General features: G+C 34.9%; 1 protein-coding gene and 1 non-coding gene across 2 annotated transcripts in view; one reads left to right on the top strand and one right to left on the bottom strand.

Moving 5' to 3' along the window:
• CCDC7 (coiled-coil domain containing 7) overlaps nt 1-12,413 on the top strand; it is a 76,851-nt gene extending 64,438 nt beyond the window's left edge. The window contains exons 17-20 of the mRNA XM_043883984.1: nt 2,912-3,200; nt 4,332-4,404; nt 11,229-11,324; nt 12,366-12,413. Of these exons, the coding sequence (XP_043739919.1) occupies nt 2,912-2,932 (21 nt within the window). The 3' untranslated portion in view covers nt 2,933-3,200; nt 4,332-4,404; nt 11,229-11,324; nt 12,366-12,413. The remainder of the gene's footprint in view (nt 1-2,911; nt 3,201-4,331; nt 4,405-11,228; nt 11,325-12,365) is intronic.
• An 8,613-nt stretch (nt 12,414-21,026) lies between these two features.
• LOC122682310 lies at nt 21,027-21,160 on the bottom strand. Its single transcript, XR_006337326.1, has one exon. It is a non-coding gene; the product is annotated as a small nucleolar RNA SNORA70 (small nucleolar RNA).
• Nucleotides 21,161-25,780: the final 4,620 nt, after the last annotated feature.

Here is a 25,780-nt window from a genome sequence, read left to right as displayed (position 1 = left end):
TGAATTTGCTGAGATTTCTTTTGTGGCCTCACATGAGATCTTTCCTACAGAATATTCCATGTGCAGTTGAAAGAATATGTATTCTGCTGACTTTGTATGGACTGTTCCATGTATATACATAATCCATGTGGTTTAATGTGTGATTTAAGTTAGTGTTTCTTTATTGATTTTCTGTCTGGGTCATCTGTCCTTTTGATGTGAGTGGGGTGTTAAAGTCCCCTACTATTTTTGTGTTACTGCCAGTTTCTCTTTATGTATTATTAATATTTGTTTTATGCATTTAGGTGTTCCTACAGTAGTATTCTTGCCTGGAGAATCTCACGGAGGGAGGAGCCTAGTAGGCTACAGTCCATGAGGTTGCAAAGAGTCGGACATGACTAAGCGACTTCACTCACTCACTCACAGTGGGTGCACATATAAAGTTTTATGTTCTTGTATTGATCCCTTTTTTGTTGTTTAATTCCTTTCTTTGTTTCTTATAATAGTCTTTGTTTTAAATCTATATACTTTTTTGTAAGTATTGCTATGCCAGGTTTCTTTTGATTTTCATTTGCGTGAGACATCTTTTTATATCACCTCACTTTTAGATGGTTGGATGTCTTAGGTCTGAAGTGAGTCTCTTGTAGGCAGTGTGTGTGTGTGTGTGTGTGTGTGTGTGTGTGTGTGTGTATCTTGTTTTGTATCCATTCAGTCACTCTGTGTCTTGATTGGGTCATTTATTCTATTTACATTCAATGTGGTTTCGATTGGTATGTTCTAATTGCCATTTTATTAATTGTTTTAGAATTGGTTTTATAGGCCTTTTTTCCCCTTTCTTTCATTCTCTTGTGTTTTGACGACTGCCTTTAGTGTCATGTTTGGATTCTTTTGTTTGTGTGCGTGTATCTAGAGTAGATTTTTGGTTTGTGGTTACCATCGGTTTTATATGTAGGAATCTCTCAATATACATGTGATTATTTTCAATTGCTGATTTCTGCATTTCAGACATTTTAACAACCCTGTGTTTTCACTTCTCTCCACCACCGCCCCCCCCATGATTACGGTTTTTGACATCGTCTTTTAGATCTTTTTGTGTCTCTTAACTGCTTATTGTGACTATAGAAAAGTTTACTAGTTTAGTCTTTTAATCTTCCTACTAACTTTGTATGTGGTTGATTTACTACCTTTACTGTATATTTGCTTTTAACAATGAACTTTTCACTTTTGTGCCTTTTATGTTTCTAGTTTTTGCCTTTTCTTTTCACTTGGGAAGTTCCCTTAACATTTCTTGTAATGCTGGCTTGGTAATGCTGAACTCTTTGCTTTTGCTTGGTTGTATAATTTTTTATCTTGCCATCAAATCTGAATGAAAGCATTATGGGGTAGAGCATTTCTTATTGTAGGTTTTCCCTTTCGTCATTTAAAATACATCATGCCACTCCCCTCTGGCCTATAGAGTTTCTGCTGCAAAGTTAGCTGATAGCCTGGCCCTATAGGAGTTCTCTTTTACCTAACTTGTTGCTTTCCCTTGTTTTATTGTTCTCTCTTTATCTAAAATTTTCTCATTTTAATTATGGTGTGTCTTGGTGTGGTTGTCTTTGGGATGATTGTATTTGAAACTCTCAGTGCTTCCTGGACCTTGATACCATTTCCTTTCCCAGGCTATGGGAGTTTTTCAGCTATTTTAACTTCAGATATGTCCTCTTCTCCCTTTCTCTCACTTCTTCTGAGATTTCTGTAATGCAATATTAGGAGGTTTGATGTTGGGCTGGTTCATGATACAGCTGGCTGCGGGATCAGTGGTTATCTGAAGCTTGTTCCAGCCTGGTTAGGGGTGTGGCCAAATCCCTGGGCAGCTGGCTGAGAGGCCCAAAATGTTTAAATACTTGGTATTGGCCTGCTGGTGAGTGGGCTGGGTCCTACCATGGCAGGCTGCAGGCCACAGTGGTCCTGGGGCTGGTGTCTGACTGCTGGTAGATAGGGCTGTGTCACAGGGTGACTGTGGGCTCAGGTCCTCTGAAGGCAGCTACTGAGTAAGTCCTTCCTGGCTAGTTGCTTGGCCTGAGGGGTCCCAGTTCTGGTTCTGACAGACTGGGCGGGGCTGAGTCCCAATAAGCTAGAGGGAGTATTCCAGAGTGGAGCTTGGTTTGCCGGTGACCATGTGTTAGAAAGAACTTTCAAAATGGCCTGCCACCAGTGTCTGTGTCCCCATGGTGAGCTCCAGTTGCCTTCTGCCTCTCTGGTAGGCTCTCCAAGAGCAGAAGGTGGGTGTAATCCAGTCTCCTTTTAAATGACTGATTCTGCTATGACTCTTAGAGTGTGTGAGATTATGTGTATGTTTTCTTAGAAGAGAGTCTCTATTTCCCATGACATTCTGACTTTCCTGAAAGTAAGTCCCATTGACCTTCAAAGCCAAATGTTCTAGGTGCTTGTGTTGGTGTAGGATTCCTGGGCTGGCGACCCCAGTGTGGGACTTGGACCTCTTGCTCCTTGGGGATAACCTCTGCAATTGTAATCATCCTCCCTTTGTGGGTTACTCACTTGGGGCTGTGGATCTTGACTATAGTGTGACTCCACGTCTTCTCCCTATCTTGTTGTGAGATCTTTTCTGCTAATCATCCAGTTTTTCTTATCAATAGTTGCTCTGCAAATGGTTGTAATTTTGGTATGCCCATTAGAGGAGGTGGGCTCAGGCTGTTCCCACTCTGCTGTCTTGGCCAATTTGAGACTCTTTGTCTGTATTTTAAAATCCATGAGATATATTATCCTTAGCTTGTTATCTAGCATCAATTTTACATTTGTATTACTATTAATTAGTGAATAATTGTAATTGCCCACTTAATATCCTTATAGATTATGCAAGTGATTCTTTAGTTAAAAATAAAAAGTGTTGTTCATATAATCTAATACCAGATGTTTTGTAATTCTAAAGCTCAGAGAAGGAAAGAGCTAGCCCTGCTATTTCAGATCTTTCACAGATCCTCAAGTCTCAAGATGGATCACCTTTTTTAAAGACTCCAAGTGAAGGTTTAACTGATGAAGATCTGTCCCATATACTTTCATCAAAGAACTATGATAAAACATTCACAACAATGTTATGGCATGAAGAAATTAAAGATGCACAGTCTGTTGGAAAATTGCTTCAAGGGAATGAAATGTCTGCAGCATCATTTATCTCACCCTCTGTTAAAAGAAGGATGCTGGGTACTGACATCTCAAAGGTGGTAATGTACAGCATAATAAATTGAAACCTTTTTATTTTAATTGCTATACTTCTTCAATATTTTCAATCAATGTTAATTTAAAACATCAATATTTTCTTATTTAAATGGAATTTTAAATTTGCCATTTGATTCATTATTTTTTTAATTTATTTTGTTTTGGAGTACAGCCAATTAACAATGTCATGATAGTTTCCGGTGGACAGTAGAGGGACTCTGCCATACATATACATGTGTCCATTCTCCTCCAAACCCCTATCCCATCCCGGCTGCCACATAACATTGAGCAGAGTTCTATGTGCTATACAGTAGGTCCTTGTGGTTGCCCATTTTAAATATAGCAATGTGTATATATTGATCCGAAACTCCGTAACTATGATAAAACATGTTATATATTTAGAATTTTAAAGGGATATTTGGGGATCAATATTTTAATGTAAAAGTTCTAATCTGTACCAACAAAGAATTTGTGGCTAGAATTATAACTTTAATGATAAATTGAAAGATATGTGATTTCTGAAACAGAGAAATTATTTCATGTTCATCTATAAAAATTTTTGTATATTAAGATAGTTGTGAGAGCATAGTTGTTTTGAAATAATTTTATATACCTTAAACATATCTTAGAAAATTACTAGAATTGCCTTTGCTAAAAAACTGTTCAGGAAATTCTTAGTTAAAATTCTGGGAAAAAGAAAAATGATAATGATATTTGACATATATTCATATATATATAAGTGACATTTAACATTCACAATATTTTTTATCATACAAGCTATTAAGTGGCATTATAAAAATAATTTTTAAAGCCATTTGAGTTTGCCTAGAGATTAAATTAGGTGAAAATATAAATCTAAACTAGAATCATAATTTTAAAATATTAACTTGATCTGTTTGGAATTATTTATGAAGAAGATTCACAATTTTGCTTGGGAAAGGTCCTTCCACACTATTAAAAGTGTTCCCAAATGTCCCTCAGATCCATTAATTGTTCTCATTTTTAAGTTTGATACATTTAAGAAATAATGAGAGATAAAAAGTTTCTGTAATGACATTGTAGATATAGAAGAAGGTAATTAGAGTTCTATGATGTATAATTTGTAATTACCTGTTTTAACTTTTGTGATTAAGGCTGATATTATAGAAGAGAATTTACAAACTAAGATTGAAAAACAAACTTACAAAGAAGCAAGAGAATTTCAAGGTAAAAAGATTTTTTCTTTTGTAAGAAAAAGATGTTAATGATTTCGTGTTCCCATGTTAAAGTAAATGAAGTGAGAACATTACTAAGTATAGAAATAACTTCTTAGACAGTCATGAGAGAATATCTAAATATACTGACCAATGTGTAAAGATTAATTTGGTGAGTTAACATACTGCTCAGTTTATCTTAACTAAATTTTGTGTAAAAGGAAAGTGATAGCTTTGTCTCAACCAAATAACAGTATTTGGCAACATAATATTATACACCAAATTCATCAGAGTATAGCAGGAAAAAAATATGCTTTGTGTTATAAATAATGTTTTAGCTGGGTTTTTGGGTGTTCAATGTATATTTTATAAAACATCAGTTTATTCTTTTTTCCCAACATACATAGCTTTTATTATAACCCATCCATATCTTATTGCATTGGCTGAAACTTTCAAAGTAAATTTTTTTAAACAGTTATGATGCAAGGAGATCAAACCAGTCAATCCTAAAGGAAATCAGCCCTGAATATTCATTGGAAGGACTGCTGCTGAAGCTGAAACTCCAATACTTTGGCCACCAGATACGAAGAACTGACTCACTGGAAAAGACCCTGATGCTGGAAAAGATTGAAGGCAGAAGGGGAAGGGGACAGCAGAGGATGAGATGGTTGGATGGCATCACCAACTTGATGGAGTTGAGTTTGAGCAAGCTCCAGGAGTTGGTGATGGACAGGGAAGCCTGGCATGCTGCAGTCCATGGGGTCAACTGCATTCACAGTGTTGTGCAATCATCACTACATCTATATCCACAACTTTCATCACCCTGAAAAGACACTTGTTAGGAAGTAACTCCCGTTCCTGCCTCCATCCAGCCCCTGGTAACCTCTCTCACTTACTTTCTGTCTCTGTGAGTTTGGCTATTATGTTTCATGTAAGTGGAATTATGTATTTGTCCGTTTGCACCTGGCCTGTTTCATGTAAGTGGAATTATGCTGTTTCACTTAGCATCATAATATTTTCAGGGTTCACCCACAGTTTAGCATATGTCAGAATTTTGTTTCTTTTTATGAACTGTGGTGTTGGAGAAGACTCTTGAGAGTCCCTTGGACTGCAAGGAGATCCAACCAACCAGTCCATCCCATCCTAAAGGAGATCAGTCCTGGGGGTTCATTGGAAGGACTGATGTTGAAGCTGAAACTCCAATACTTTGGCCACCTGATGCAAAGAGCTGACTCATTTGAAAAGACCCTGATGCTGGGAAAGATTGAGGGCAGGAGAAGGGGACGACAGAGGATAAGATGGTTGGATAGCATCACCGACTCAATGGACATGAGTTTGGGGAAACTGGGAGTTGGTGATAGACAGGGAGGCCTGGCATGCTACGGTTCATGGGGTCACAAACAGTTGGACACGACTGAGTGACTGAACTGAACTGAATGTATTATTGTATGTGCATACCACATTTTGTTTATCCATTCATCTGCTTATGGACATTTAGATTGTTTCCACTTTTAGCTACTGTGAATAATTCAACACTGAACATGGTATAGGATATCTGTTTAAATCTCTGTCTTCAATTGTTTGGGTAGGAGTATATTTGCTGGATCGTAAAATAATTTTAAGTTTAGCTTTCTGAGGAACTGCACAACTGTTTTCCACAGTGGCTGCACCATTTCCTGTTCCCAGTAACAGTGTACAATGGTACACACCCTTGTTTTCTGTTTTGTTTGAATTATGTTTATTCCAGTAGGTATGAAGTGTATCTCATTACAATTTTGATTCACATTTACTTAATTATTAAAGATTATAAGCATCTTTTTGTGTGCTTATTGTTAATTTGTATAGCTTCTTTGGAAAAAATTTCTTTACAACTCCTTCACCATTTTTTTTAATATTTAAAGTGTTTATTACCCACTGAACTTTAAACCAAATCTCAATAAAACACAACAAAATTGTGCCACCATATAAATGATATCCTCTTATCAAAATTAAATTAACTTGGAAATAAATATTTTAAAATCATGTATTTGGTCATTCAAAATTTTTATATAATTTTTATAAATTGTATATAATTCATTAATCAAATAAGATATAAAAATGGAATTAGAAAATAGTAGAACTTTTAAAAATAAGGAAAATATTATATATCCAAATGTGAAAAATGTTGTTCAAATATTTTTAGAGAAGAATTTCAAAATTTAAATACTTATATTTTATTTTTTTATTAATTTATTTATTTTAATTAGAGGCTAATTACTTTACAGTATCGTGGTGGTTTTGGGCGTACATTGACATGAATCAGCCACAGGTGCACATGTGTCCCCCACGTCCTGACCCCAATCCCTCCCCATCGCATCTCTCTGGGTTGTCCCAGGGCACTGACTTTGAGTGCCCTGCTTCATGCATCAAAGTTGGACTGATCATCTATTTCACATATGGTAATATACATGTTTCAATTCTAGTCTCTCAAATCATCCCACCCTCACCTTCTCCCACAGAGTCCGAAAGTCTGTTCTTTACATGTATGTCTTTTGCTGTCTTGCATATAGCATCATCATTACCACCTTTCTAAATTCCATATATACTGTATTGGCGTTTTTCTTTTTGACTTACTTCACTCTGTGTAATAGGCTCCAGTTTCATCCATCTCATTAGAACTTAATGAAATGCATTCTTTTTAATAGCTGAGTAATATTCCATTGTGTATATGTACCACAACTTTCTTATCCCTTTGTCTGCTGATGGACATCTAGGTTACTTCCATGTCCTTGCTATTGCAAACAGTACTGCAGTGAACATCGGGGTACATGTGTCTCTTTCAATTCTGGTTTCCTCAGTGTGTATGCCCAGCAGTGGGATTGCTGGGTCATATTTCCAGTTGTTTAAGGAATCTCCACACTGTTCTCCATAGTGGCTGTACTAGTTCGCATTCCCACCAGCAGTGTAAGAGGGTTCCTGTTTCTCCACACCCTCTCCAGCATTTATTGTTTGTAGACTTTTTGATGCAGCCATTCTGACCAGCATGAGATGGTACCTCACTGTGGGTTTTGATTTGCATTTCTCTGATAACAAGTGATATTGAACATATTTGCATGTGTTTGTTAGCCATCTGTATGTCATCTTTGGAGAAATGTCTCTTTAGTTCTTTGGCCCATTTTTTGATTGGGTCCTTTATTTTTCTGGTATTGAGCTGCATGAGCTGCTTGTATATTTTTGAGATTAATTATTTGTCAGTTACTTAATTTGCTATTATTTTCTCCAATTCTGAGGGCTGTCTTTTCACCTTGCTTATAGTTTCATTTGTTGTGCAAAAGCTTTTAAGTTTAATTAGGTCCCATTTGTTTATTTCTGCTTTTGTTTCCATTACTCTGGGAGGTAAGTCATAGAGGATCCTGCTGCAACTTACGTCGGAGAGTGTTTTGCCTATGTTTTCCCCTAGGGGTTTTATAGTTTCTGGTCTTTCATTTAGATCTTTAATCCATTTTGAGTTTATTTTTTTGTGTGGTGTGAGAAAGTGCTCTAGTTTCATTCTTTTACAGGTGGTTGACTAATTTTCCCAGCACCACTTGTTAAAGAGATTATCTTTTCTCCATTGCCTATTTTTGCCTCCTTTGTCAAAGATAAGGTGTCCATAGGTGCATGGATTTATCTCTGGGCTTTCTGTTTTGTTCCATTGATTCAGATTTCTGTCTTTGTGCCAGTACCATACTGTCTTGATGACTGTAGCTTTGTAGTATAATCTGAAGTCAAGCAGGTTGATTCCTCCAGTTCCATTCTTCTTTCTCAAGATTTCTTTGGCTATTTGAGCTTTTTTGTATTTCCATACAAATTGTGAAATTATTTGTTCTAGTTCTGTGAAAAATACTGTTGGTAGCTTGATAGGGCTTGCATTGAATCTATAGATTGCTTTGGGTAGTATATTCATTTTCACTATATTGATTCTTCCAATCCATGAACATGGTATATTTCTCCATCTATTTGTGTCCTCTTTGATTTCTTTCATCAGTGTTTTATAGTTATCTATATATAGGTCTTCTGTTTCTTTAGGTAAATTTATTTCTAAATATTTTATTCCTTTTGTTGCAGTGGTGAATGGGATTGTTTCCTTAAATTCTCTTTCTGTTTTCTCATTGTTAGTGTATAGGAATGCAAGGGATTTCTGTGTATTAATTTTATATCCTGCAAATTTACTTTATTCATGGTAGCTCTGGTAATTTTCTGGTGGTGTCATCAGGGTTTTCTGTGTAGAGGATCGTGTTATCTGCAAACAGTGATGGTTTTACTTCTTCTTTTCTCATCTGGATTCCTTTTATTTCTTTTTCTTCTCTGATTGTTGTGGCTAGTACTTCCAAAACTATGTTGAATAGTAGTGCTTCACCCATTTTTTAATTGGGTCATTTCTTCTTGTTGATGAATTGTAGAGGTTCTTTATATATTTGGGCCATTAAACCTTTATCAGATATATGGTTTGCAGATATTTTCTGTCATTCTCTAGGTTTTCTTTTCACTTTCTTGATAATATCCTTTAATGGATAAGAATTTTTAATTTCATGAAGCTTGACTTATCTTTTTTTTTTAATTCCTTGTGTTTTTGGTGTTATATGTGATAATCCATTGCAAAATCCAAGCTAATAGAGATTTATTCCTATGTTTTCCTATAGGAGATTTATGAATTTAGTTTTGAGTTAATTGTTTTATATCATATGTTCTGCAAAAGTATCAGTATATGGTTTTCACTCACTGATAGCAACTCATACCTATTAATGGTTGGTTAGAGCAGTGACTTGGCATCTGAAATGGGATGTAGAGCAGCAGTTCCAGTCCCATAAATGGTAAAGGTGCTGTAGAATCCTGATTCTGGAGAGCAGTTGGGACCAGTGGGGTTAGTCTCACTGCACTGCCAGCTCTAGCCCCTGGTAGAAGTTGCAGTGGCAGGAACTCCAGTTATCTCTGAAAGCTGGCTACAGTGTCTTCCATATGCATTTAAGGAGGGTACAGACTTAGCTGTTGTTGGATGGAATGTTCTATAGAAATCAAAAACCTCTGCAGAATTCTTAATTTATAGTTTTGTTCAATTCTGTTACCCTTTTGATCTTAGTTGCTTTATTCATTGTTTAAATTTGGACTATTAAATTCTCTGAATATTATTGTTGTAATGTCTGTCTGTAATTGCATATGGTCAGTCATGAAATATCACACATAAGATTTTAGTCTGGAGGTGGACTCCTCAATATACATACACAAATATAGATACACATATTCATACACATATATACCTACATAGACATAAATGCATATACATAGATACATTTTGAAATCATGAGTTCTCATGAATGTCTTCGATTCTAATTTATCCTCTCAGGTCTTATTTTTTCCTTCCTTTGTTTTGTATGTGTATGTCCTTTCTTCTGCAGTGTTAACTTGACTCTAAACAACAGCAGCACATTTACTCATTTGATGTATCCTATAATGCTGCTAAGTTTCTTTGAGAATTCTTTGCCGTTTTACTTCCATTTTAGTATTTTGTTGATTTTATTTTGCAGGCAATACGTACAACATTAACCTACTTCCCAAAGTATAAGCATGCAAAAGATGTGCAGTTGTTCCTTGGTACCCACAAGGGATTGGTTCCAGGACCCCCCTAGATACCAAAATCCAGAGATGCTCAAGTCCCTTATATAAAATGGTGCTATATTTGCAGATAACTTATGCATAGCTTCCCAAATAATTTAAATCATCTCTTGCTTACTTATAGTACCTAATACAATGTGAACACTATGTAAATAGTTGTAACTACAATGGAAATATTATCTAAGTAGTTGCCAGCACATGGCAGAGTTTTCCTTTTTGGAACTTTGTGGAATTTTTTCTGAATGTTTGCAACCTGAATTGAATTGATTGAATTGCAGATGTAGTACCCACAGATACAAATGGCCAACTGTACTTAGAGAACTGTCATTCCTCCTGTACTCCCTGGACCTACTGTCACCCCCTTGAAGGCAAATAAGTATATTGTTTTCTGGTTTAACTTTCTAGTGTTTTGTATTGTAGATTAGTGTCTCTGTTTCTCTCCACTTTACCCCCTCATTTCCCATGTATTCTTACTCAAATGGTAACATACTGGATATCTTCTTTTTCTTTTTTTTTCATTTAACATTATGTCCTAGAAATAATAAAATACAACCCCATTAAAACTATTTTCCTGTCAGACCTAGCGTTATGGTAATTTAGTTGTTGCTGTTCAGTCACAAAGTCAGGTACGACTATTCACAACCCCATGGACTGCAGCATGCCAGGCTCTTCTGTCCTTCTCTGTCTCCAGCTCCTGGAGTTTGCTTAAATTCATGTCCATTGAGTCGGTGATGATATCTAGCCATTTCATCCTCTGCTGCCCCCTTCTCCTTTTGCCTTCAATCTTTCCCAGCATCAGGTTCTTTCCCAGTGAGTCAGCTCTACCCATCATGACCATAGCCAAAGTATTGGAGCTTCAGCTTCAGCATCAGTCCTTCCAATGAATATTCAAGGTTGATTTCCTTTGGGATTGACTGGTTTGGTCTCCTTGCTGTCCAAGGGACTCTATAAAGAGTCTTCTCCAGCACCACACTTTGAAAGCACACTTCAGTGCTCAGCTTTGTTTATGGTCCAACTCTCATGTCCTCACATGAATACTGGAAAAATCATAGCTTTGACTATATGAACCTTTGTCAGCAATTTAGTTATAACTTTTAAAAAATGAGAGAAAATTTGCTGTATATTTGTTTTAAATATAGAGATTTCACAATAGTTCTATCTATCTAGTAGACTAAAATGTATCTCTTTATGTATCTTCTGGTAAAGAATTAGATGAAAATCCTCTGCTTAAGAATGAAACACCATCAGAAACTGAAACTCGGTTGTTGTATCAGGGAACTACTAGAACAAATAGACGCAATGGTAAGAATTATAGACATCTTTAAATTATTTGGGCTTCCCTTGTGGCTTAGCTGGTAAAGAATTAGCCTGCAATGCAGGAGAGCTGGGTTCAATCCCTGGGTTGGGAAGATCCCTTGGAGAAGGAAAAGGCTTCCCCACTCCAGTATTCTGGCCTGGAGAATTCCATGAACTGTATAGTCTGTGGGGTCGCAAAGAGTAGGACACGACTGAGCATCTTTCACTTTAAATTATTTGAAGTTAAGCTCACTAAAAGATATTTTTTCTTTAATTTTCATTAAATAATGGATAAAGCAACAAAGATCAAGAAAGAGAAAAAAATTGAACAACACATCATAAATATTTGTGCATATATTTTATAGAAGTTTTATGCTTTGATGTAAGTGTGAATACCCTAAGATAACTAGAAAACTAAATGAAGCCTTTGATCAACTTTTGTTTGCTATTTGCATGATTAATGACTAGTATATAACAAGACTGCCCCCATACACACTCATGAAAACTGCTCACACAAATTGCCTACTTCCCTTCCAGAGTCTGTTTGAATATGTATTATAATTCACTGCTTTGCAGTCCTCCTCCTTTAGTGTTGCATGAATTAGAAGAAATTTTGCTGATTACTTGGTATATTCAGAAGTTTTATAATAGATCCATTTTTCTGTTTAGCATTTCTTATAACTGAGCCAAAAGCTATGACTATTAAAGATCAATTGCATGAGGATATAGCTTCAGTTTTAAACAGGCAGTTTCAAATTAACCATGAAGCTTCAGGAAGTGGCAGTTTTAACAGTAAGTAAGTAATTTAAAATCTTGAAAAATATTTTCAGTTAAATTCAGGAGAGCATTGATCCATGGTTCATGAATGTATCTATAAGTATTTTGTTCATTGATTATTTGTGTGTTCTATAATTCCTGAGTTGGATGGGTTAAATTTCCTGCTATGATTATGAATTACTCTGTTTTGTTCTTATGTTATGTCAAGTCTTGTCTTATGATACTTTATCATTAACATTCATATAAAGTTAAAATGAACATTTTTCCTAGAATTTTGAGGCAAGAGTACTGGAGTGGGATTTCCTTCTCCAGGGGATCTTGCCAACCCAGGGATCAAACCCAGGTCTCCTGCATTGCAGGCAGATGCTTTACCATCTGAGCCACCAGGTAAGCCCCAAGAGGACAGACCCTTTTCTAATAAGGGACCCACTTTATCACTTTTATAGTTTTTTTTTTTTTTGCCATAAATAACTACCATGCCTGCTTTTAATGTGGCTTTAACTTCTGACTGGTATTCTCATGACACATTTTTTTTCTGTCCTGTTGTTTTAATCATTTTGTATCATTATGGTTTTTCTGTTTCTTTTAGTGTGAAGATTAGAACAGTATTTTTCAAATTCAGCTTGATATGTTTGTCTTTTTTTCTTTGAATATTTGTTTATTTGGCTTTGTTGGGTCTTAGTTATGGCACATGGGCTTAGTTGTACCATGCGTGTAGGATCTTAGTTCCCTGACCAGGGATCAAACCCAAGTCCCCTGCGTTGTAAGGTGGAGTCTCAATCACTGGACCACAAGGGAAGTCCCTATATCTGTGTCTCTTAATTAGCACTCATAGTCACACTTCATCAAATTTTGATGATTTGAGATTTAAGTTATACTGTTTTCTTTGTGCTTCAATTCTTCCTACTTTGTAAGTTTCTTTTACTCTCTTTCTGATATATATTTTTGTATCATTACATATTTTTTCTTAGACATATCTAACACTGCAAATTTTAACTTTATTCTAAAGTGTGAATATGCCAAGAAGGTGAAATAATATTTTAAATAGTGTTAGCCAATATTAAATTATTATTCACTTTAGATTATTGATATCTCTGAATAAACAAGGCTGATTCTATTTACAGAAGTGAAAAATGTAGTCACATATGTTTACTCTTTGATAATCTTTTTTAATACTTTGTTGCCACAGAGTGTGATTTGTTTATATTTTAATAAATGAGATAAAATATTGTTGGGTAATTAACATATATTGCATATAGTGCTTACAGCACAAATCTGGTTGTCTAGTGCATATGAAAGTCATCTTATAGCTCAGAGTATGCATGAAGTATCAGATAAAATATTTTACATAGTACTTAGAGTTGTTAGAAAAAATTCAGTAGTAAATATTATTATTAAAATTATTAAATTATTTTAATTGAATTAATTGATTTTAATTAAGTGGGATATGTAGCCTGATTCAGACTTACAATATCACTGCAAAATTTTTAAAAGTTATATTAAAAAATATTTTTATTTCTTGGTTTTCTTGAATTTTTGGTTCATTTTACCATTTGCTGAAACATGCATATTGAATTCTTTTGCTATAGTTTTGGATTTATTTATTTTTGTATTACTGGCCTCCTTATACTGCTGTTATTAGTATGTACAGTTTTTTAAAAGTTCATGTTTCTGGTGAACTCAACTTTTTATTAAAGAGACCATCTTAATCTTTGGTAAGTTCCTTTGACTTAAATTCTGTATTGTCTGATGACATAACTATAGCAGATTTATTTTGACTAATATGTGCATACATATCTTTTTTCATATATTTGCTTTTCACCTTTCTGTATTATTAAACTTTGGTGTGGTATATCTTATAAATAGTTTATAGTCAGACTGTTTACAAATCCAATATTTTTTCCTTTATTCCAGGAACACATAATCTATAATTATTAAAACTATAAATATATTGGATATAAATATCCTCAGATACTTTGTTTTTCCCCACCTATTCCATTTTTCATTTTTATATGAATGTTGAATCATTATTTTTGTTTATTTCAATTTTAAAATCAATCTCATGGTTTAAAATGTGAAAACTTAAAAACAATGAATATGCTTAGAAAAATGTTTACCTTCAACTTTTTAGTATATGTATGAAATAACAGAGTGCCTACACATTCTCTCAGTAGAAACACTGTCATGGTTATACTAAACATCATAGTCCTGTCTTATATTTTGATCTTTTAAAAAATTGTGGTCATTTGCTTAAATTGTTACAAAATTGAAAGGAAACTTTAGGTGATACTTGGTCTATCTTAATTCAGAAGCTTCACAATAAAAGTTTCCTGTTTTAGTGGATTAAAATCTTCTTTTCTTATAGTTGAGAAAATGGATATCAGATGAAAATATGTCACTTGAAGATGAAGTTTTAATCTCAAAAATCTCACCTCAAATTCAGAATGTTGGAAGTTCTAGGAAACTGTTTTTGATAGCTTGACAATGATATGTGTATGTGTGGATCTCATTGAATATGCTTTACTTTGGGCTTGTTGAGCTACTTTATGTGAAGATTACTGTTTTTCATAATATTGGGGAAGTTACTGATCATTATTTCTTCACAGATCCTTTCTTCTTCCTCTGCTTTTCCTCTTTGTTGCCCATTATGCTTATGGTGATAGGCTTGTTTCCATCAATCTCTGAGGCTCTGTTTATTTCTCCTCATGGTCCTCAGACTGGATAATCTCAATTTACCTCTGTTCAGTTTCACTCACGAAGTTTTTCCCTTTTTAACCCAACCTTTAAACTTCTCTTTCCATTTCAGTTATTTTTCTTTTGATTCCAGAATTTCTTTTTGATTCTTTTAAAAAATCTCTATCATGTTATTGATATTCTCTGATGGAGTGAAATAATATTTATACTTTTATTTAATTCTTTAGACATAGTTTTCTTTAGTTATTTGAACATATTTCAGAAACCTGGTTTAAAATCTTTGTCTAGTAAGTTCAGTGTCTGGGCTTCTTCATTAAGAGGTTCTATTGACTGCTTTCATTCTGTCCTGTATACTAGCCACTCTTTTGTGTCTTTTCATGTCTCATATTTTTTTGATTGAAGACTAACCATTTTAAATATAATTGGCAACTCTGGAAATTAGATTGTTCTTCTACAGGGTTTGTTTTATATGGTTGTTTAATAAGTTTATTGGGCTAGCCTGTAAAGGCTGCATTCTTCCTTGTGTGTGGCCACTGAAGTCTCTGCACAGTTAGCTTAGTAGTTAGATATGACTGGACAGAGATTTTCTTAAGTGTAATTAAATCTCTCTCCTTCTGTTGAGAAGCTCTTATTACTTTAATGATTCTGTCAATTGTAATAGTTAATTATCTGGGAAATTTAGATGCAAAATCATATAAAGTTGATAGTATAGTGTTGTTAACTAGAAACACAATGTTTTACAAAAGTTATCTAGAACTGTCTTATCTTGCATACCTGAAATTTTATACTTAATAAACAGCAACTTTCCATTTTCCCTGCTTCCAACCCATGGGATCTACCATTCTCCTCTTTTGTTAGGAGTTTGACTACTTTAATACCTCATATAAATGGAATCCTGCAGTATTTGTTGTTCTGTGATAGGCTTATTTCACATAATGTTCATGAGGTTCACCTGTGTTGTCACTTATAACAAGATTTCCTTCTTTTTAAATACTGAATAATATTCCATTGTATATATGTACTACATTTTCTTTATCCATTCACACTGATGGATATTTAGGCTGCTTCCCCATCTTGGCTATTGTGAATAGTGCTACAGTGAATATGAAAGGATAAATATCTTGTCAATCCTGATTTCAGTTCCTTTGGATATTAAACACAGATGTTGGATTGTTGGATCATATAGCAGTTGTTAATTTTTCAGATACCACTGTACTGTTTTCCATAGTGGCCATACCCTTGTACATTCCTACCAATAGTGTATATCCTCACTACAACTTATCTTTTGTCTTTTTGAAAACGGCCATCCAAATAAGTGTGAGATGATGTCTCATTGTGGTTTATTTGTATTTCTCTGATGATTAGTGATATTGAGCACATTCTTAAAAACTTCTGGGCCATTTTTATCTCTTCTCTGGAGAAATATCTATTCAGGTATTTTGCCTATTTTTTAATTAGTTTGTTTTATTGTTGTTTGGTGTTAGGAGTTTCTTATATATATATTTAAATTAAACCCTTATTGCATATGTGGTTTGCAAGTATTTTTCCCATGCCAAAGACTGACTTTTTACTCAGTTTACTTTGCCATGCAGAGCTTGTTAGTTTGGTGCAGTTCCACTTGTTGATTTTTGCTTTTGTTGCCAGTACTTTTGATGTCATATCTAAGAAATAATTGCCAAGACCAATGTCATACAGCTTTTCTCCTATGTTTCCTTCTAGGATTTTTATAATTTTGGGTTTTACGTTTAAGTTTTTGATCCATTTTGAGTTTACTTTTTCTGGTTTGGGTAAGATATGAGTCTCATTTCATTCTTTTTCCTGTGGATATCCAGTTTTTCCAACATTATTTCTTAAAGAGATTATCCATTCCCCGTTGTGTATTATTGGCACCTTTGTCACTGATCAGTTGACTATATATGCATGGGTTTATTTTTTAGTTATTTTCTTTTTTTGGCCTGTGTGTCTGCTGTTATGCCAGTATCAACTATTTTAATTAGCATAGCTTTGTAACATGTTTTGAAATCAGGATATGTGATCAAGATTGTTCTGGATATTCAGGATACCTAGTGTTCCACATGAATTTTAGGATCATTTTTCTGTTTAAAAAATACCATTGAAATTTTGATAGGAATTGCATTTAATCTATAGATCTCTTTGGGTAAATGGACATTTTAGCAATGTTAAGTCTTCTGATCCATGAACACAAGGTGTCTTTTCATTTATTTGTATTTTCTTATTTCACCAATACCTTGTATTAATTTAAAAAATTAATTAAAAAAATTTTAGCTGCATTGGGTCTTTGTTGCTGTGCATGGGCTTTCTCTAGTTGTGGCGAGTGAGGGCTTCTCTCTAATTGTGGTGCACGGGCTTCTTATTGCAGTGGCTTCTCTTGTTGCAGAGCATGGTCTCTAGGGTGTGCAGACTTCAGTAGTTGCGTGCATGGACTGAATAGTTGTGGTGCACAGGCTTCAGTGCATGGGCTTTGGTAGTTGCAGTGTGCAGGCTCAGTTGCCCTGCAGCATGTGGGATCTTAGTTCCCAGACCAGGGATTGAACCCATGCCCCCTATGTTGGCAGGTGCATTCTAACCACTGAACCACTAGGGAAGTACCTGTGTTATTTATTTTCTTGACAGATTTTCTTTCTTTATTTGTTTTTCAGGTATGATTGACATATGAGTTTTGTTTCCTTTTTTCTCATCCCGTCAGATCCCCCAGTTTTATTGAAGTATACTTGACATATAATATTTTGTAAGTTTAAGGAATGTAACATGTAATTATATACACAATACTACAAAATAATTACCACAATAAGGCTAATTAAACACGTTCATCATTTTTGTGGTAAGAATTTTTAAGATCTATTCTTTTAATAACTTAAATATACTCATCAGGCTGTACATTAGCTCCTTAGAACTTATTAATCTTCTAGCTGGAAATGTTTACCTTTTGACCATTATCTCCCCATTTCTCCCACTTGCAAGTCCATGGTAACCACCATTTTACTTTTGGTTTCTATGAGTTTGGTTTCTATAACATTATATAGGCTTGTCATATAGTCTTTATTATGCTGAAGTAAGTTCCTACTATGCTCAATTTGTTGAGAGCTCTTATGAAAGGATGTTGAATTTTGTCAAAAGCTTGTTCTACATCTTTTCAGACGATCATATGATTTTAATCTTTTATTCCATTAATATGTCATACCACAATGATTGATTTGTGTATGTTGAAATACTCTTGCATTCCACAGATAAATCCCAGTCGATCATGGATTATTATCCTTTTAGTGTGTTGTTGAGTTCAGTTTGCTAGAATTTTCTGAGTATTCTTACATCTATGTTAATTAGAGATACTGGCCTGTAGTTTTCTTATCATGTTTGTATCTGGCTTTGCTATCAGGGTAATGCTAACCTCATAAATTGAATTAGGGATTGTTTTCTCCTCTTCAGTTTTTGGAAACTTTGTGAAAGATTGGTATTAATTCTTTTCTAAATGTTTTGTAGAATTAACTAGTAAACCATCAGACCCTAGATTTTTCTTTGATGAGAGTTTTTTATTACTGATTTAATTTCCTTAGTATTATTGATTTATTTATATTTTCTGTTTACCATGATCGAGTATTGGTAGAATGTATCCTTCTTGGAATTTATTAATTTCTTCTTGGTTATTCAATGTTGGTGTAAATTTTTTATTGTAGTCTCTTATGCTTTTTTCCCTGTGGTATCCATTGTAATTTTTCCTCATTAATTTTTTATTTTATTTGAATCTTTTTATTATTTCTTATTTTTAAGTTTGTCAATTTTAACTTCAAAACTCAATAAAGTTTTGTTTTTTTTTTTTATTTTGTTCTCCCGGTCTACTTCTGCTCTGATCATGATTTCCTTTCTTCTGATAATTTTGGGCTTGAATTTTTTTCTTTTTCTAGTATTTTTCTATAAAGTCAGGTTGTTTGAGATCTTTTTCTTAATAAAGACATTTATTGCTGCAGACTTTCTTCTTAGAACTGCTTTTGTTCATACCATAAGTTTTGGTATGTTGTTATTTTCATTTGTTTCCATATAATTTTTTATTTTATTACCATTTGTTCTTTTACTCACTGGTTATTTGGGAGTGTATTGTTTAATTTTCACTTTCCTGTAAATTTGAGTTTTTCCTCTGTTATGGATTCTTTTCTAGAACTACTGGGTTTGGAAAACATACTTACTATGATTTCTGTGTTCTTATGTTTGCTAAGATTTGTTACCTATTATATGATCTACTCTAGAGAATGTTCTGTGAGTGCTTGAAAAGCATGTGTATTCTGCTGCTATTGGTAGAAAGTTCTGTGTATATCTGTTAGAGCTCCTGGTCTAATGCATAGTTCAAGTTCAATATTTCCTTACCCATTTTCTGTCTAGATGGTCTATCCATTGTTGAAAGTGATATATTGAAGTCCCCTACTTCTGTAGGAGTATTTTCACTTTTTCCCCTTCAGTTCTGTTATTATTGCTTAGCGACTTATTGACCAGAGACATATTAATACATCTTTTGTTACCTGAACATTGACTCTCGATGTTTCAGTATTTTCACTTACATAACAAATTGCTGGCCACAGGAATTTAGTTTCTGGTTAGTTTCTGCAAAAATCCCCCAGTTAATAATGTGTTAACGTGTTTAGATGCTTTGATGTTGGGAGCATTTGTACTTAAGGTTGTTATGTTTTCTTGACGAATTAACCCCTTTATCATCATATAATTACCTTCTTTGTCTCTTATTACAGTTTTTGATTTAAAGTCTGTTTTTTCTGATAGGAGTATAGCTCCCCTGCTCCCTTTTGGTTTCCATGTGCATAGAATGTCTTCTTCATGTTTTCAGCCTGAGTCTATGTGTCCTTAAAGATGAAGTGAGTCTTATAGAGACAGTGTGTATTTGGATCTTGTTTTTATTTATTCAGCCACTTTAAATTTTTTTTTCACTTTAAATTTTTTATTGGTGAGTATATTCCATTTACATTTAAAATATTTACTGAGAGGTAAGGACTGGGTAATGCTTTCTTATTATTTTCTGACTATTTTGTATTTCCTATGTTCTTTTCTTCCTCTCATTCTGTCTTCCTCTGTGAATTAGTGATTGTCCATAGTGGTACCCTTTACATCCCATTTCTTAATTTTTTAAGTATCAACTGTAGGATTTTGCTTATCATCTTCACGAGACTTACATGAAGCATCTTGTAGATGTAACAATCTATTTAAGCTGATAATGTCTTAGCTTTGATTATATATAAAAATGCTACCCTTCTACAACCACCCAATATTTTGATGTAACAGTTTACCTCTTTTTATATTGTGAATCCATCATCAAATTATTGTAGCAACTTACTTTTGACAGTTTTGTCATTTAGCTTTCATACTCAGAGCTGAGTGATCAACACATCACTATATTACAGTATTAGGTTTTTCTGAGTTTGCCTATATATCTACCCTTACCAGTGTGTGTTACATTTTCATATGCTCATATGTTACTAATTACCATTCTTTCATTTCACATTGAGTAATTTTAACATTTCTAATATAACATTAGTCTAGTGATGAATGACTTTCTCAGCTTGTGTTTGTGACAGTCTGTCTCTCTATTTTTTTTTTTTTTTTGGACAGGAAAGTAGGATTTACTGATGGGCATCAGTAAGGAGGGGACAGCGCCAAGACTTTCATGAATGTGAAGCCCACCATTTATCCAGAGGGCCATGATTAGGGATGTATTTGACCCCCACAACCATCTGGGATGAGCTGCTTTTCTGCCACCATGTTTTCAAATTTATCTGCATTAAACTAGTAAATCCCCACTTCTTAGAGATGAGAATCTTCTAGTGGCCAGGGAACTTGGCCCTGTGAAAAAGTGAAAGTTGCTCAGTTGTGTCTGACTCTTTGCGACCCCATGAACTATAGAGTATATGGAATTCTCCAGGCAAGAATACTGGAGTGGGTAGCCTTTTCCTTCTCCAAGGGATCGTCCCCACCCAGGGATCAAACCCAGGTCTCCCACATTGCTGGCGGATTCTTTACCAGCTGAGACACAAGGGAAGCCCTGTAGAGGGCCTCAATTGCATGCTTCTTGTTCTGTAGCTTGGTGCGGATGGACGTTATGAGTTGCCCAATGCAGACCCTGGCCACTGTGCCCTGGGACTTTCCAAAGTCACTGCATGTACCTATCTGGAGCCTGGACTGGGGACAGCCTGCCATTCATGAATGTTCACTGGAAAGGGCTGATGCTAGGGTCCCTTAGGGCAACCTCTACAGGCAACAGGCTACATAAACTACTGAGGAGGCTGCTGTTTGCAGCCACTGCACACTGAGTCCCCCTGGGAAAAGAGTGCATTTGGCTTACTTGGCTGCAAAGTCTCCCTCGTTTTTGAAGGATACTTTTACCAGTTAAAATATTCTTGATTGAAAGTTTTTTTTCCCCTTTCAGCCCTTTAACATATTATCCCACTGTCTTCTGGCCCACGGGGCTTTTGCTGAGAAATCCACAGATAGACTTAAATCTCCCTTGTACATGAGGAATTTTTTTCTGTTGCTGGTTTTAAAATTCTCTTTGTCTTTGATTTTAGACATTTTTTATAATGTCTTGGAAATGTTCATTTTGGGTTGAAATTTTGGGGTAAGTTATTTGCTCATGAACCTAGATGTCCAAATCTCTCTTCAGATGGAAGTTCTCAGCCATTACTTTTAAATAAGCTTTATACCCTTTCTCCCACTCTTCTCCTGAAATTCCAATAATCCAGAGATTGTTTCTTTTCATTGTAAACCCATAGTTCAGTTAGGCTTTCTTCACTCTTTCATATTATTTTGTTGTTTTCCTTTTACTTTATAATTTCAATCCATCCATCATCTACTTCACAGATTTTTTTTCTTTAACTTGATGCATTCTGATAGTGATGTTCTTTCTTGCATTTTTCATTTTGTTAATTATATTCTTCAGCTCCATAATTAAGTTTGCTTCTCTACTATGTTTTTTTAATCTCCGTTAAACTTTTTTGTTCATGTATTATTTCCTGATTTTATTGGATTGTCTGTGTTCTCTCAGAGATTCCTTAAACATTTTTTAAAATTATTTTTCAATCTAAGTACAGAAATTAATTTATTTGGGTTTGGTTACTAGAGAATTATTTATTTCTTTGGTGATGTCATGTTTCCTTGATTTTTCATGTACCTTGATATCTTGCTTTCCTGGCTCTGTTGTTTGTTGAACTGAAGGCACGTCTTTCAGTTTTTACTTATTAGCTTGATGACAGAAATGCCTTCATCTGTCCAATCTCCTGGGTATTCTGGGACTTTCTCAGACCTGTTCTAGGGATGTGCCTACTCCACACTTGTCATTTTTCAGTTCAGTTCAGTCACTCAGTCGTGTCCAACTCTTTGCAACCCCATGAGCTGCAGCACGCCAGGCCTCCCTGTCCATCACCAACTCCTGGAGTCCACCCAAACCCATGTCCATCGAGTCGGTGATGCCATCCAACCATCTCATCCTCTGTTGTCCCTTTCTCCTCCTGCCCTCAGTCTTTCCCAGCATCAGGGATTTTTTCAAATGAGTCAGCTCTTTGCATCAGATGGCCAAAGTATTGGAGTTTCAGCTTCAACATCAGTCCTTCCAGTGAACACCCAGGACTGATTTCCTTTAGTATGGACTGGCTGGATCTCCTTGCAGTCCAAGGGACTCTCAAGAGTCTTCTCCAACACCACAGTTCAAAAGCATCAATTCTTTGGGGCTCAGCTTTCTTATTAGTCCAAATCTCACATCCATATATGACTGCTGGAAAAACCATAGCCTTGAATAGACAGCCCTTTGTTGACAAAGTAATGTCTCTTCTTTTTAATATGCTGTCTAGGTTGGTCATAACTTTCCTTCCAAGGAGTAAGCGTCTTTGAATTTCATGGCTGCAATCACCATCTGCAGTGATTTTGGAGCCCCCCCAAAATAAAGTCAGCCACTGTTTCCCCATCTATTTGCCATGAAGTGATGGAACCAGATGCCATGATCTTAGTTTTGTGAATGTTGAGCTTTAAGCCAACTTTTTCACTCTCCTCTTTCACTTTCATCAAGAGGCTCTTTAGTTCTTCTTCACTTTCTGCCATAAGGGTGGTGTCATCTGCATATCTGAGGTTATTGATATTTCTCCCGGCAATCTTGATTCCAGCTTGTGCTTCTTCCAGCCTAGCGTTTCTCATGATGTACTCTGCATAGAAGTTAAATAAGCAGGGTGACTATATACAGCCTTGACGTACTCCTTTTCCTATTTGGAACCAGTCTGTTGTTCCATGTCCAGTTCTAACTGTTGCTTCCCGACCTGCATACAGGTTTCTCAAGAGGCAGGTCAGGTGGTCTGGTATGCCCATCTCTTGAAGAATTTTCCACAGTTTGTTGTGATCCACACAGTCAAAGGCTTTGGCATAGTCAATAAAGCAGAAATAGATGTTTTTTCTGGAACTCTCTTGCTTTTTTGATGATCCAGTGGATGTTGGCAATTTGATCTCTGATTCCTCTGCCTTTTCTAAAACCAGCTTGAATATCTGGAAGGGATGTTTTTTAGGGAGGGGGAATTCTTAAAGATGTGCCTTCTCTCCATCCTGCAAAGTCATGCTGAATGCTGACAGACTCCTGTTTGTTTGCTTTCCCTAAAGTGGTGTTGCATGCTAAAATTTTATGTGCTTCTTCCCGTAACATTTCTTTGATACCTCCAAGAGTCCTGGATACTGTTCTCAAAACCCCCTCTGTACTTTATAATTTTTAGGACACCTCACTTTTCTGAATAGAGTAAGAAAGAAGTTGGGTTCTTTGGTTCATCCTGAATAGCTAGTAAAGCCAGTCAGTCAGTCACATGCTCTCACTTTCTCCCGTGAGAAAAATGATAGGCCAAGAAAGTCTCTCTTGGGACTGAGCTGTGCTTCCTTGGGGTGATGTGGATAAAGAGAAGGTCATCTTTTTACCCTCTTTATTGCATCAAATCTTGGATTTTTGTTGTTGTTGTCATTGCTCCAACACTGTGCTGGAAATTCTCTGCTATATTCCCAGAATTTCACAGAAACTTTCATCTGAGTATAATTGTAAAAATTAGTGTCCTTTGGGGAAAAGGGTAGAAATGTCCTATTTTGCCATTTTGACATCACTCCTCATTGATATTTTGCTTGGATGTTCTATCTGTTATTGAAAATGGGTATTGAAATTCACTGTTGTTATTATGTTACTGTTTCTTTTTTCTATCAATTCTGTCAATGTTTGCTTCATTATATTTGAAGGTTCTAATATTGGGTGCATGTATATTTATAAGTATTATATCTTCTTGGTGAATTGGCCCTTTTTACTATTATATGATGTCCTTCTTTGTATCATTTGGCAACTTTTGTCTTAAAGTCTGTTTTGTCTCATATAAGTTCTCTCACTCTTCCTCTCATTTGGCTAACATTTATGTGGAATATCTTTTTAATTCCTTCACTTTCATGTGAAGGAATGTGAGGGAAGGAATATGAAGGAAAGCCTGCGTGTAGATTTAAACATGAAGTTAGTTTCTTCTAGATGGCATATAGATGGATCTTTAAAAAAAAACTGATTCAGATATTAAAAAACCGGTGTGTGTGTGTGAGAGAAATAGGTATCTTTTGCTTGGGAAGTGTATTTATATTTAAAGTCCTTATTGATAGGAAAAGATTTACTGTGATCATTTTGTTTTTTTTAATCTCTTTTTAGCTTTTTGTCTCTGTTTTCCTCTTGTTCTTTCCTATTTGCTTTATTGACTTTTTAAAATTTCCATTATATTTTCTTATTTTCTCTTATATCTTTTATAGGGATTTTGTTTGTGGTTGCTATAATATAAGGCTTACATAAAGCATTCTATGGTTATAAGTCTGTTTTATACTGATAATTTAATTTCAACTTCACACAATTTTACTCCCCTCCTTTTAACATTCTTATTGTTACAAATTATATCTTTTTATATTTTGTATTTATTAATATATTTTATAGTTTATGTTTAGTATACTTTTGTGTTTATGTTTAGCGTCTATTAATTTCAATTTGAATGGCTCCCTTTGGTATTCCTTGTAGGGCATGTCTAGTGCTGATAAGCTCTTGAGTTTCTATTGGGAAATTCTTTATCTTTGCTTTGTTTTTGAAGAATTGTTTTGCTGGATATAATATTCTTAGTTGACAGGGTTTTTTCCTTCTGTGCTTGTATCTTCCCGCAACTTTCTGGCCTGCAAAGTTTCTGCTGAGTGATCTGTTGGTAGTATTGTAGGCGTTCCTTGTTTGTGAGAAATCACTTTTCTCTTAGTGATTTCAAAATTCTCTTAGACTTTTTTACTTTGATGATAATGTGCTTTGGTGTTAACTTCTTTAGGTTCCCTTTTGGGAAGCAGTTAGACTTTTTCAATTTGGGTATCAGTTTTGTTTTCCAGATTTGGTGAGTTTTGAGCTATCATGTTTAATAAACTTTCTGTCCCTTTCTCTCTTTTCCTTCTAGGATTCAGTAATATATATATATCCTGGTCTGTTTTATGATGTCCTATTACTCCTTTGTGTTCTTTACATTTATTTTTATCGTTTTGCTTTCATGATTAGATGAAATCAAGTCACCTGTCTTCAAGCTTACTGATTCTTTCTTCTGTTTTAACAAATTACTTGTTGAACCCCTCTAATAAATTTAAAATTTTCAATTATTTTATTCTTTAGCTCCAAAATTTGTGTGTGTGTTTAAAGTATTTCCTCTCTTTGTTGAAATGCTCACTTTGTTCTTACAACATTGTATTCAGGTAGCTGAGAGCTTTTATAATGAGCATTTTGAAATCTGTCGGGTTATTCATATACATACATTTTTAAAGATATGTTTCTGAAGCCTTTTATTGGACCATGTTTCTTCCTTCTTGTCCTTTGACACTTGGTGTTGACATCTGAACAGCACAGCACCCAACTCTTGGTCGTTGGTTTTGCCTTCAGAAGTCCCCAGGAATGTAATGTATGTGGA

This window comes from Cervus elaphus, chromosome 23 (assembly GCF_910594005.1).
Source record: "Cervus elaphus chromosome 23, mCerEla1.1, whole genome shotgun sequence".
Classification (NCBI taxonomy): Eukaryota; Metazoa; Chordata; class Mammalia; order Artiodactyla; family Cervidae; genus Cervus; species Cervus elaphus.
Note: the sequence above shows the minus strand (reverse complement) of the source record. Positions and strands in the feature narration are given on the sequence as shown.